General features: G+C 53.1%; 1 protein-coding gene across 1 annotated transcript in view; it reads right to left on the bottom strand.

Annotated features, from left to right (window-relative positions):
• The window catches only part of TBX20 (T-box 20), a 36,429-nt gene extending 27,805 nt beyond the window's left edge, over positions 1-8,624 (bottom strand). The window contains exons 1-4 of the mRNA XM_021389093.1: positions 8,290-8,624; positions 6,733-6,967; positions 5,401-5,565; positions 276-384 (exon numbers count right to left, since the gene is read on the bottom strand). Coding sequence (XP_021244768.1) covers positions 276-384; positions 5,401-5,565; positions 6,733-6,967; positions 8,290-8,416 — 636 coding nt within the window. The 5' untranslated portion in view covers positions 8,417-8,624. The remainder of the gene's footprint in view (positions 1-275; positions 385-5,400; positions 5,566-6,732; positions 6,968-8,289) is intronic.

Raw genomic sequence — 13,845 nt, 5'->3', positions numbered from 1 at the left:
TTGTGGAAGATCCCAACCCTAAGAGATGCCCTGCAATGAGAGGCATCTTCCAAGCACACAGGGGCAAGCATGCGAGCCTGCAAGCCAGTAAGGGTGGCTAAGCCTGCTGCCAAGTCAGAGCAAGGCAAAGGCAGGAGCACAGCACAAAGCTCAGTCCTCCCTTCTTTCCCTCACTGAAATGCTCAGCTCCAGCCTGAGTGTTTCCCCATCCCCAACGGACGTGGTGGCAGAGTGCTGTTTCTCCTGGTCCTTTCCCCCCCAGAAGGGCTACTCACGTGACCATGCTGATCCAGCTCGTTGTTCGTGAGCTTCACTTTCTCGAAAGAGACCATCTGCTTCAGCAACTGCTCACCCGTGAACGGGGAGTCGGGGTGCACATACAGCCTAAAAGACACAGGGAAGAGGCCTCTGCATGAAAACTCGACCCAAATAGGTGCCATCTCCATAGGAAGATGCAAAGCAAAATTTTGCATTCAGGATGTGCCATGGTCTCACAGCAGTGGGTTTTCTGAGAGCTCTGGACAGTACAGATCTGTTCATCTAGCAAGAAGCATGCAAACCGCCCAAATGAATGAATGCCATTAATGAAAGACAGTAAAGCAGATGACTGAAGTTGTTTAGTTCACAGGAACGTAATGAAGAATTCTGTGACCAAGTGCTAGATTGCTCCCTGGCCATAGCTATTATTTTATCTAGTTATCTAAAATGGAGACATTAACTAACAGTCACTGTTGCGTCTTTTCCCAAATGAATAATTGATCGTCTTTCCCCACAGCTGTACTAACAAGCACTTAAAATAACAATGACTACAGCTCCAGGAGAAAAAACACAGTGTCATTAGAGAGATAATGGCGGAATGCAGATAAAAATGCATTTTTCTTTATATGTAACATTAAGCTGTGATAATGATTTTAACCTGCATTCGATCACACGTTGGCTGTGGTGACGTGTGTTTATAAGAGGTTGAGGGCTGCAGGCCAGGACAGTGGTCTGACATGAAAGAAATTAATTGCAACTCTGTAATTAACAACCCACAACCCGGGAAATTAAGCAGAAGAAAAGGAAGTAAAGAAGACATGTAGATAGAATGATATATACATTATGACTAGACTCAATGCAAGTGCCGGGCTATTTAAAAAGAATGATTTTACAGGAATAATACATTGCTAAAAATGATTTAACTTGAAAGTGCTTTTGAGATAGCAAATTAAGGACTGAATTAGAGCTTCAGCCTGTGCAAACCAGGCTGGCTCTGCTGCTGTCAGTGCGTGTTATCACCTTCAGAGGGCCTGGCTTTCTCCGAGCAATGTGTTTGGCCACACAGAGATTCCCTCCATCGAGCAGGGCTGAGGTGCTGGCTGAGAGAGAGAGAGAATCTGTTTGCTGTTTTTCATTGAGCCACGGTTCTAGTTAAGCAAAAGGAGAATGGAAAACCCACAAAACGATGAGGTGTAGCTGTCTGATGGACCATGCAGGTCCCTAATCAACGAACGGCTGAGCTAACGCCCCCTGAGGCACCGCTCTGTTGCTCCAAGAGGAAAGAGATGCGATCCTGGGCTCTCTGTTTTGCCAACAGAATCCACCAGGCACAGTCCTGCTGGTGAAACTGAAGCTTTACTGGCACGGCTCGCTCCAGGCGGGCAGGATGTTTTCCTTCTCTTGATCCACAGCACCGCTTGCCTGGTCCAGCTGCACCCATGGGAGGGATGCTGTGCCAGCAAGCCCAACAAACAGGGTCCTCCCTAATCCCAGCCCCCCAGCTGTAGAGGAAGGCTCATGGGGAAATAACAGTGCGTCTGAAAACCTAAGATCTTTTATGAAAATCCACTTTGCTTTCCTGTATACAACAGAAAGAACGTGAATTTTCGAAGCCTCAAATTAAAGAAGGCAAAGAAAAAACAATCCTGACCATATTGCTTCCAGCCCCTGCATCTTTGCAGCCAGTCTCATGACTTTTTTGGAGCTCGATTCCTAATTCTGTGTGTCTGGATAGCTAATGCTGTTTACTGTGATCACTGAGCATCAGGCTCAGCAAGGTTTGGCTAATTGGGACCAAAAAGTCAAACTATTTCAAATATGCACTTGGGGAGCGAGTAAGGATCTTTGTGTGCCTACAAGCCGAGCACCATTGTTCTATGCCATACGCGGTTAATGGCTGGCACGGCGCTCCTGCTGTGAATTGCCGGCATGTTAGCAGCGAGCTAGCAGAGAAGAATTGGCACTCGAATAGTGGTTAGGCACACGTGTAATAGACCTGGCTTTTTCCACACTGATGCACCGCACGCCTCCGGTCCTGCTGCACGCGTGGCTCCACCTGGCTGACCGCACCTCCCTGCACGCTTCTCCTGCAGCCCGACCCCGCAGCAGAGGGCTCAGAGAGAAATGCATTGCCCTCTGAGACAGGGAAAGCCGATGCGAGTGGATTAGAGAAACAAACGTGCGCATTCCAGCAAGGCACACGAAACAGCCCCGGAGCCACGCGATCTCTGCTGCCCACAGCCAGATGCGGGGATCGTTCGCGCGATCTCACTGCAGCTTCAGGAGCCTTATTTGGTTGTGAATTTGCTCCACGGTGTTTCGTGATACAGCCCAGGTTTGGGTACGGCTTCCTTCTTGCATAGCTGGGAGTTCTGCAGTGCTCTGCTTCTGTTTAGTTTAGCAGCTGCTCTGGTCCTACAAGCCCTGAAGCTTCTACACATGCTGCTTTCAATTACCTTCATGTCCCAAGCAGATAATTTTCAAAATACAAGGTCTTTAAAAAGTTTCCTCCGTCAGTGTGCAAACTCTACAATTCCATTAAATAAGTGATGATGGGCAGCCTACTACTACAGCCAAATAAAATGTATATGTGGGGGGGAATAGGGAGAGGAGAAAAAAACTCTATGAGTGAAAGAAAGGAGATGAAAAAGAAAGAGGGGCGAACAAAGGTACATACAAACTTATGAAACTGATGATTCTTTCTCACAGCCTTAGCAATTTGGAAGAACAAACACGAAGTATCACACAGGAATTCTATTTCCAGATAGCACTCTAGCAGATTTACAAAGGACTCTCTGAAAAGTAGTTTTATTCAAGTGTTCGTTGCAACACAAACTTGTCTGACAGCAGAAAGACAGGGATATAACTGCTTCTCGCAGCAAGTTCCCTGAAGGGCTCATCTTTCAGAGGGAATCACAGAGTACTGTTCAATTCTGAGGAAGGCTGTCTTAGCGCTGAAAGTTAGCTTTATAACCAGGAAGAGCAGAACAGCTCACGGGTTTGATTCTGCCAAGCCTTACATGTACCCATAAGAAGACTCCTGAGCAACCCCTGGGCCGTGGTGGTGTCCATGTGGATACAGGCAGTGAGGTGCATGGGGAGGCAGCACCTCTGGACCTGCTCAGGTGAGGAGAGCCACGGCCGTGTGCGTGGGGAGGAGGCAGCTTAAGAGATTGCTGCAAGAAGGGCTCCTCTCACTCACCAGAGCAGGAGCAGACCCATTCAGGATGGGAACGGCGCTGCTTTCTGCTTGAGCAGGGTGGAGGCCTCCCACCTCAAAAGCTGTATCAACACTCTGCGGACAGCACCAGTAATGCAAATGGCAGCATGCTCCACCTCTTGCCAAGCATTCCTTACCGAATAATTAAAGGAGCAGAAAGAGCATGTACATGTACACGGCACCGTGCGTACAAGGGAGAAGTAACCTGTGTCTGCGATCAGTCTGTTGGCTGAACATCCCGAAAAGGAAATGGGATGTGCAGCAGAGGTACACATTTGTACAGAGGAGCATTGACCCAACAGGAACCTTACAGAGCTGCCACCGCACGGTGGTAATTAATGTTAAATTCCAGCAAGGTTTGACCCCAGCTCTGTAGCAGCTAGCAGGAGAGTCGCTCATTATTTCAAAGGAGCAGTCTCTTGTCTTATGAATGAGTATTTCTTGTCTTATTAGTGAATATTTCCCCATTGAGCTAGTTGATGTGCAGATTAGCAGTCTAGCAGAGGGTACCCCAAAAGGCGCATGAACTAACGCTAAAGGGAGAACCCTGCCCTGAAACTATTTCTGCCCTTCCCCTATTTTTTTTCTTTTGGTGCTGACTCCTTTGGAGCAGGACCCATCTATTTTCCATGGGGTTTGATCAGTGCCCATTACGATACCCCAAATGAAGCCCTCAGACGCCAACCACGCTGCAGGAAGGAGCTTTTGGCCACGAAAACAAAGCTGCCATAACTCCCGGGTTGCTGCTTTAATAACAGCTTCTCCGTGCACGCCTCCTGCGTACTTTCCCGAGCCGCCTTTCAGAGATGAGCAGTCAGCAGGATTTCAGCGGAGCTGCTCAGACGAGGAAATCGCTCAGCATTCGGTCCCCAAACAAACCCATCAAAACAAAGCGCTGCCACTCCTTGCTTCGCTCCTAACGTCTCTCTCTCTCTAATAAGCAAGATCTCAGCCCCGGGCTAAGGCACCTGGCGCTGCCCCCGTACACCCGCACTCCGGCTGAGCAGCGCCGGCCGCGTTGTGCCGCCGTCCCGCGGGGCTCGGGGACCGCAGCGCGCAGCGCAGCGCAGTGCCGTGCGGGGGCCGCGCCGCGGAACTCCTGCGCGCCGCCCGGAGCCGCGGCTTCCCCGTGCCGGGAGGAATCATACTCATCAACAGCGCTAAGGGAATGGTCTTAGAGATTCGTTTCCTACAGCATTTTGCTTCTGTGCAGAAGAGGTGTTGCTGCGGAGAAAATAGCTTTACTTGCCGGTGTTTTTTGTTTTTGTTTTTTTTTTTTCCCTGAAGTCTCAAGATCTGCCACAATTCCTCCACAAGAAACCCTCTGCACCATGTAGGACTGACTCACACCTCACTCGTTGCATAAGGAACAACGAAAGGCAAGAATCAAAGTATTGGTCAGTGAGCACTGGACACGCTTTTAAGAAATAATATAATGTTAAGCATAAGCAGCGCTGCACTGTGACGTGGCATTTCTGCCGGATTTGGATTGCGTTAAATTACAAGGTCAGACGTAGCGGGGAGGGCAGAACAAACCCAGGGGCGAAGCAATGCATTTTTGAAAATTTTTCTGATCTGAATTGAGGTAAACTTCATTTAAAAATACATACAGACATAAAAGAGCCTTCAGCCAGCAACTTCCTTTAGAAACACACGCACATTCGCAAGAGCCTTTGGCCAAACCCTGTACGCCCTTGAATACTCGGTATAAATCAGCCCTCAAGCGGAGATCTGAGGCCCCACTCCGCACCACAGAAATTAATCAGAGTTCTGAGATCGAGTTTGTTGGGCACGGACTCGAACTCTCAGAGCACAGTTTGCAAACAGCATCAAAGATTAATAGCAGGTATTTCAGGAAGGGGGACGAATAAATACATAAAGTAAAAGGGAAGGGAAGAAATCCAGCTGCAGAGCCCACAAACCTTGCTGGGAGCGGAGGGTCGGCTTTCCCAGCTACCAGCCAGGAGGAGCGGTGATAGGCATATCTGTATCTCTTATTGTCCACCGGAACGATATCCATCAGCACAATGTACTTGGCTTCAGGATCCACTCCCGAGAAAGAAACCCTGATTGTGGGAAACATCCTCCTGGAAGAGAGGAAATCAGGAAATAAATATGGGGACGAGGGGCAGAAAGAAGAGCTTCAGAAAAGCTGCTACAAAGGAGATTGCTATCCAAACGTCCTGGAAAAAAAAAAAAAATGAAAGCGTCTACCCATGCTGCTTCAGCACAACAGAAATTGCATCCTGTGCTCCTCTACGGTATGCACAGAAGAGCTGCTTGAAGTTCGAACGATTTCTTTAAAGAAAAAGGAGAAATAACGAAAGTGAAAAAGTAAAGGAAAAAAGGATTTTCTCCTGGTTATTAGCAGCACGCAGTGTTTTCAGGAAATTGTTGTGCCGAAGAAGCACGGATACATGTGTGTTTTTAATGGGACACACACTGGAGCTAGATCAATAACACAGCAGTTAATTCAGCAAACATGCTCACCGAATTTAGATGCATTCCTACAATATTTCTGAGAGGCATTTTGAGAATTCGGCTCTCCCTTCCGTTCTAGCATTTTGACAAAATTTACAGTTTAAAAGTGTAAGGGTTTTTGTTGTTGTTTTGCCGTAGATCAGAAATAGCTTTAAACAACTTTAAACAGATTTGTCTTTTTTTTTTTTTTTTTTAAATGAGCGTCAAACTCCAGATTTTATACATCCGTTGGGGTTAATTTTTAACAGAAACTGGCGGAGCCGCTCCTTACAAAAACCATCAGCAAGCTGCGTTCCGAACGAGTCACTTCGGGACAAACCCCGAGCAGAACGCTCTACTCCTCCGGGCTACGCGTCATCGACCCCAACCCAAAAACCTCCCTGGGAAAACGGAACGGTTTGAGGCGACAGCAAAGCCTGGAGTCCTTCTGCGCGCTATTTACAAACGAGAGCGGGGATAATCCCCGCTTTCTGCCCCGCGTCCGTGCCGGCACAGCCTCGCGCTCACAGCCGGGAGCCCGGCTCCGCTGTTTGCGGGCAGCCCCGGGCACAACCACAACTCCGCCGCACGGCTGTCCCCTGCGCGCCCCGCGCACCGTGCGCGGGCTGCTCCTGCTCCTGTCCGCGCTGCGCTGCCGAGTCACAGCCGGGAGCCGGGGCTTTTTTAATCTCTGTTTCCCCCCCCCCATCCTCTTTATTGTTAAAATTTCTCTCATTTTCACCACTCCAGCCTCCCTCCCCCCGGCTCTGCTGTCGGGCCGCCGCCAGCCGTACCTGCCGGACTTGGTGATGATCATCTCGGTGCCCAGCTCGTGGAACTTGTCCCACAGCTCCTTGGTCTCCAGGCTGCAGGAGATTTTGGCCATCTCCTCGCTGGGGATGATGGGGGTGGTGGGGATGAGGGGCTCGGTGCACAGGGCCGAGGGGCTGCCGCTGAAGTCCCCGTGGGGCTCCAGGCCGGACAGATCGCTCAGAGGCTGCGCGCAGGAGGACTTCTCAACGAATTGCTCTGCGGGGTTCGGGGGAGAGGAGACAGAGAGGGGACGCTGAGCCGGGGCGGGTTGCCGGCAAAAAGCGCTTTCCAAAAATGAGGCATTTCTCGCTCGGCCCGGCCGCTCCTTCCAGCGCTCCCCCAGATCCGCGCTGCTCCTCCGGACGGTGATTTGAGCGAGAATATGGGGAGGCTGGCCCCAGCCCTTCATCCACCCCAAACGAGAGGAGGGGTGCCCGGAGCCGACCCCCGCTGCGGGACGCGGCGGCTGAGGGCTAGGGGCAGCCTCGGGGAGAGACTGGAAAAGGGATTTCCCCAAACCTCCGGGTAATAGAAGCCGGGGTACAGGCAGTCGTTTCGCTTGGATTTCTAAGTGAACGGCGTGGGGAAATGGGTTTAAAAAATCGGAAAATTGATCAAGCGAGCGTTTCTAAAAATTAAAAAATAATAATAAAATAATAGTAATCATAAAGAAAGAGAAAGAGAGAGAGAAATAGCCACTTTTAGCCGGCGTAAATGTTCCCAACATGCACACTGTGACACATCCGGCCTGCACCGCGCCTCGGCGAAGAAATAAAGTTCGCGATGGATCCCCGGAATACGCGAGGTCCATCGAGCGGGGGCTCGGGGGGAGCGTGCAGAGAGCGGCCCCTCCCGGCCCCCCAGCCCACGGTCACGTCGGGCAGCGGCCCTGAGAGCGCTGTGCTGATTTCCTGTAGTGTTCTGCACTCTCGTGGATACATGCAAGGAGCTCAAGGCACACGGATCGGAGACGGGGGTTCTGGCGTCTTTTTAATATTCTTCGGGAACGGTAATGCGGGCGAGAAAAGAAGGCAAATCGCTCTCCCGAAAGTCACCCGGAATCGCCAGAAACCCTCCCCCGGATGCCGCAGGCTGACGCTGCCGCTCGGAGCCCGCAGCGAGCGCTGGGAGCGAGGGGCTTTGGAGCTGCGGACAGTTTTGTCCTCCCCTGTGAACCCCGGGGCTTCTTTTCTTTGACTTTGAGAACCGTGGGTGATTCGCAATAAATATTTAAGCGTTTTATGTCGCAGCAGAAGAGAGAAACACAGCTATCTCGGGGCGTGAGGTTATTCTACGAACGCCGAAGCCCGATAAAGAAACGGCGGAATGTAACCCGGAGGGACTCTCAAAAGGGGTTACGATCTGAGCAGCCTCTCCCGAAAGCGACGAAAAAAAGACCGAAGCGGCTTTTGGGGAGCAGTTCTGAGCGGGGAGCGGAGGAGAGAGAGCCGGGCCGGAGCGGGGGTCGGGCCCCTGGCCCCGTCCCCCCGTCGCCCCCGCCGCCCACCTGCGCCCGCCGCCCGCCCACCCGCTCTCACCCAGAGGCTTGATGGTGCTCTCGGCGGCCTCCTTGTCCTTGGAGCTGCCGCTCGACATGAGGGCGGCGATGGAGAAGGCGTTGGCCCGAGACGAGAGCTGCGGCTTCGGGGGCGGTGTGTACTCCATGGCGAGCCCCGCCGGGGCGGCTTGGCTCGGCTACGCTATGTTTCGCTTCGCTCTGCTCCGTCCCGTCTAGTCTCGTCGCGGCGGCTCTCTGCGGCCGGGACCGCGCTCTCCCCCGCCTTAACGCGCGGCCGCCGAGATGCTATCGGCCGGCGGCCAATCGGCGGCGGGACACGTCAAGGGCCCCGGCTCGGCGCGGCCGCGGAGGAGGGGGCGGAGGCGGGAGGAGGAGGAGGATGGAGCCGGAGAAGGATGCGGGAGGAGGAGGAGGAGGAGGAGGAGGAGCAGGAGGGGTGGGCAGGGGGCGGCCGCCCCCGCGCGCCTTCCGCGGGCGCTGAGCTCCCCCGGGCTGCCCCGCGCTCGGAGTTGGTTTTCCCGCAGCGGAGCCCCGCGTGCTTTGTGCCGGTCCCGCGCAGTCCCAGCGCGGCCGCAGCGTCCGGCGCACCAAGTGCTGCTGGTGGAGGGCGCAGAGCGCGGAGATCCAGGAGGGTCACAGCTGAGGGCTGTTCCGAGGCAGCGACGGGGGCGGACTGTGCGTCGTGCTCCCTTCGGCTCTCAGAGTCACAGTCACAGAGACACAGAACCACAGAATGTCCCGGGTTGGAAGGAACCCACGAGGACCGTAGAGCCCAACTCCCGACTCCGCACAGCACCGCACAACCATGGGAGCGTTTGTCCGTAAATAAAGAAGCAGGAATGTAACAGAAGTCCTTCGAATAAAAGAAACCGAACGGATTTGCTCCCCGAAACGACCCAAGGGCAGGCGCGATTTTGTCGCAGAGTGCCACCTTCTAAACACAAAACGGGGTCCGGGAGAGCTGCGGGGGCGGCCACGCGCTGCTGGGACCAGTGAGGAGCACCCGCGGAGCTGCCCTTGCGTCAGCGGAACTCCCTCAATGCCTAGATATGCGCTATGTGACAAGTGTGTATTCAATACAATATATAAAAAAAAGAAGAAGAAGAAGAAAAGAAAAAGGAAAATGAAAAAGAAAAAGAAAAGAAATGTACAGAGCAGATCTCGCTGTGCCTCGAAGGAGAGCCCGCAGCTCCCCGGGCCTCCGCCCGCACGGATGGGGCGAACGGAGAGCTCAGCTCCCGTTGCACGGCGGCAGATGCACTGCCGCCCGTTCGCTCCGCTCCGTCCCGGGCAGCGGGGCCGTAGCTCGCCCTGCCCTGCGGGGGCTGCCGTGCAGGTGCTGCGCTGCCCGCGGCTCACGGTGCGGGGTCGACCCGGCCCTACCCGCGCCTTTCTGCGGAGCGGGGGCCGGGACCCCTCCGGTACAACGCGCTGCGTGCGCAGAGAGTGGGGCTTCGTTTTGTTTCAAACGGGGTCCGTCCCCGAGGGAGAGAAAGCGGCTCTGCGAGCCGGGCAAGGCTTCGCTCCGTCCCGCGAGAACCGTTAATTTCTCGGTTTTGATATGGATGAGGGAACGAGGCCCACCTGGACGCCCCCTCCCCGGGGCAACGAACGGGGGCCCGGCTCCGGCCGCCCCACCCGGGCCTGGCGGAGACGCGCTTGGAGCGAGGCCGCGAGTGGGGATCCCCGCGGCTGGGGCTGGAGGCGCTGGGTGGGAGGGTGCCCGCCGCGCCCCCGAGCCCGGGAGATGTCACCGCCCGTTGCCGCTGCCCTTCTCGCAACTCCGCTTCGCCCGAGCGGCGCTTCGCCTTCTGCGAACCCGTTTGAACGAAATCCTTCAGTGCTGCAAAGCGCACAAAACGCGCGCCGCAGCGCTTGCTGTCCGGCACACCTGGGGGTTTGCCGCTGGCGTCCCTCGGGCACGGCAGAGCCATGTTACTATACCTCCCCCCGAGCTTTAAATAAACTTCCCCCTCCAGCCCCCTCCTTTACACAAGACCCTTCTCTGCCTTTTGCCGTGGAAAACACGGCCGCCACCAAGCGAGGCGGCCGATGTCTATCCAGAATCTCCCCGATGCAAATCCAACGCCGGAAAGAGAAAGGCTCTGTTAAGACCCGAGGGCTGGCAATGAGATTAGAGCCCAATTGCCGGCGGATAATGTGCTAAAAGCTTTCCCGCTCCGTGTAGCTCCCCGACGAAAATTATTCGCACTTCGCAAGCGGCGGACGGGAGTGTCTTTGTGCGCGGGGAGCGGGCACGGGGACGCACACACCCGAGGTCTCCCAGGCTGGAGGACCCACCGAAACGCCCCTCACCCCGACCCCGACCCACGCAGCAGACCCGCTCCCGGAGCAGCCCCACGTGTGGAAGCGCTCCGTGCCTCCCGCGGCCGCGCAGCGCTCGCTCCTAACGAGAGAGACGACGCTTTGACAAAGAGTTAAGCCTCCGTCCGTGTGCAGCTCCCATCGATTTCAGGTCGGGGTGAAGCAGTCTCCGCACACCGGGCGGACGCGCACCCGGCGTCACCCTCGCAGCGCTCTGCCGCCGTAACCTGGAGCAGCAGCGGCCGGCGCGGTGACACGGGCACCTTCGTTTAATTCAATTCGGGCACTGCGGGATCGCATCGCGTTGCGAGAACCTCGAGGAACGGCAGTAAACCCCTTTTCCCGGCCCGAGCTCGGCAGCACCCGCGCTGCGCCCGCGGGAACCACATCTCTCCCGGCCCCGCACGGCTCCGCTCCGCGCCCCGCACCGCTCCCGTCTCCCCGGGACGCACCGCGCTGCGGCGGAACCCAGCGGAGGGCTCCGACAGAACTCAGTGCGCCGCGTTTTCTGTGCGCGGTCCCAACTGCTTCGGGGGCAGGGAGCGGGCTTTGGTGTTCTCCGGGAGGATGTTCGCGTGATTTCTTTGCACAAAATAAAGCGTTTTCCATTTCTTGACACGCACAAAAGCATTGAGAAACGTCCTTCAAAATCACAAAACATGGCTCTCTCACTTAGCGGATGGGAACAGTATTCAACGTGGAAGAAAAACCACAACTATATACATAGCCATAGATACATCTGCCTGTCCATCTACGGATGTATCCGTCCATCCATCCACATGCACACAGCTGCAACCGAGCTTGCCCGACGATACTCTCTCTCTTAGTTCCGTTCCGCGGAGGGCAGCCCGAGGGTCCCTGCACATTGAAACCGCCCCTTCGCACCATTGTTTTCCTGCAAAACAAACAACACTCCTGCATTTCAGCTCATCTTCAAGACGTAAAAACGGGGCAGCTCCCCCTGCCCCGGCCGTGACTTGATCGTGCGGCACCGGGTTGCTGCGCGCCGCGGAGGGACGCGGGGCTGCCTGAGCGGGGCTCCAGCACCCGCAACAGCGACCGGTTCTTTGGGCTTGTTCTTGTTTTCCGCTAACAGTAATAGATATTTGATGGGAAACTTCGGAATTATGCTTTCCAAGCTTCCTTGACTATTTCATATTTTCATAATGTCGTATTTTCATATTTTCATATCTTCGTATCTTCATATCTGCATATCTTCATATCTTCATATTTAATTTTAATCTGAAGAATTATTTAATAAACACTCTAAAACTGTATTACACAACCGGCATATAAGACTTTTTTTTAGTTTGTTGGTTTTTTTTTAATATAAATTACATATTTAAAACATATTAACAAGCAACATGTTACCAATTAAAAGTCTTCAGAACAAATCCAGCTTGATGCCATCTCAAGGAGCATGGTTTCTTTAGAAACAAGCATCAGCCTCTGCTCAGAACCACTCTTGGGATGGTCCCATGCGCACTCAGAGAAGAGGCAATTTTTCTCCCCTGACTTCTGCAGGCCGTGGATTGGTTGGTGAATGTCAGTGCTGTGAGCGACAGCAATACGAAAATAGGAATAGCGGGAAGTGTGGGGAAGGACAGAAACCTCAAGAACTAAGAAAAACATCGTCTGGCAAATGCTAACACTCTTTTTTTTTATTCCCCTTCTAAATAGAAGCGTCTCTGGTTTTAGGTCTTCAGCTTGCGAGGTGCTGGGTGTTGCTTACTTCATCCAGATTTATGGCTCCTCAACACTTCTTTTGCCGTGTCCCAAGTTCCGTCTCAAAATATCTAAAGCTGAGAACCTAAAATTAGAGCCTGCCTCTGAAACTGCTGACCCCTGCACATTTTCCCTCTGTGAACGCACAGCAGCAGGAGCACACCCAAAGACAACGGGTTTTGCTTTGAGGGCTGGCAGTAGAAGGAATTAAGAAAAGACTATTGGCCATTTCTTGAAAACTTTCTGATTTTTGTAGTGATGCACTACGCTCACTTTGTGTCTCAGATTTCATCTGGGAGAGGCAAAATAAAATGTTTGTTAGTTTCCAAAAAAATGAAGAGTGAGAAAGCATAGAGATTCAGGGAGCAGCCCCATCTGCTGCCTGAAGCACCACGGCGGTGACCGCAGCCCAGCACAGAGGGCACGGCCAGAGCATGGCCAGGCACAACTGGCATGATTCCACCTGGGGACGCGGGGAGAGCAGTCTTAGAGCACAGCGAGAGGGAGCACTGCTGCTCTATGAGCAGTATGGGGAGCACCAGTGGGGTGTTCTGGCATGAAAATGATTTTGTTTAAAGTGTGCAGTGCTAAGGCCTGCTGTTTCAAAAATATTCGGGATTAGGGCTTGGAAAACATATTTCAGTACCCATAACATACTGCTGATTTATCTAGCAATGGCTGAGCTTGTCGGGTGAAACAGGGCTTATTTGGAATAAGCTGGTCGTAAATAACGCTGGGGGAAAGCAGTTCCCAAGTTTGTGCAGCTCTCTGCACAAGCTCTGCTGGCAGCTTGGCACCCGCACCGTTTTCATTTCAGCGGTGTGAAGACAAGTGTACAAGCTGTGTGCTTCCTGCCCCGGCTGCCGGCTCTGCAACACAGCCCAGCCTACTCCCATTGCTTCCAGCAGAGCACGGAAACCAGCCCACCTGGAACCATGGCCGTAACACATTCCCAAAAGCCACGCTGGTCACTGCTGGCGTGCAGAGGTGAAAATCCAGCCCTGCTCACATTAACAGTTTGCTTAGTGTGGATAGAGGGGGAACACAAACCACTACTCCAATGGGTCTTTGGGACTTGTTGATGGTAACGCAATATTTGTGGTCTATACGAAAGCTCTTAGCAAGAACTAAAATGAGACTTCTGGGTGACATTGAAACTAACACAACGATTATAATGGTTTATGTGTAATATATATATGAATGTGGTTTTTGTTAAGGAAGAATACGTATAGCCTTGTGGTGCCTGAACTTGTTAGTTGGAAGTCTGTCTAATCAGTGAGGCGGTATCGGCCTCAAGTCTTCTCATGGAATGCAAACTTGAGGCTTGGTTTTTGCAGAGATACAGGGAGATTCGCAACATTTGACAAAACTGTGACTGATGTTGCATTTATGTAATACATGAATGAAGCAAAAGTAATTCAGAGGATAAAATCATGGCTTACTAGGCATAACCAGTACATACAACCATCATTCATAGAAGCATGTGTAAGTTGGATATTATAGTGATCAAACCAATAGGAAGTAT

Source organism: Numida meleagris, chromosome 2, assembly GCF_002078875.1.
Source record: "Numida meleagris isolate 19003 breed g44 Domestic line chromosome 2, NumMel1.0, whole genome shotgun sequence".
Taxonomy (NCBI): Eukaryota; Metazoa; Chordata; class Aves; order Galliformes; family Numididae; genus Numida; species Numida meleagris.
This window is presented reverse-complemented; position numbering and strand designations above follow the sequence as displayed.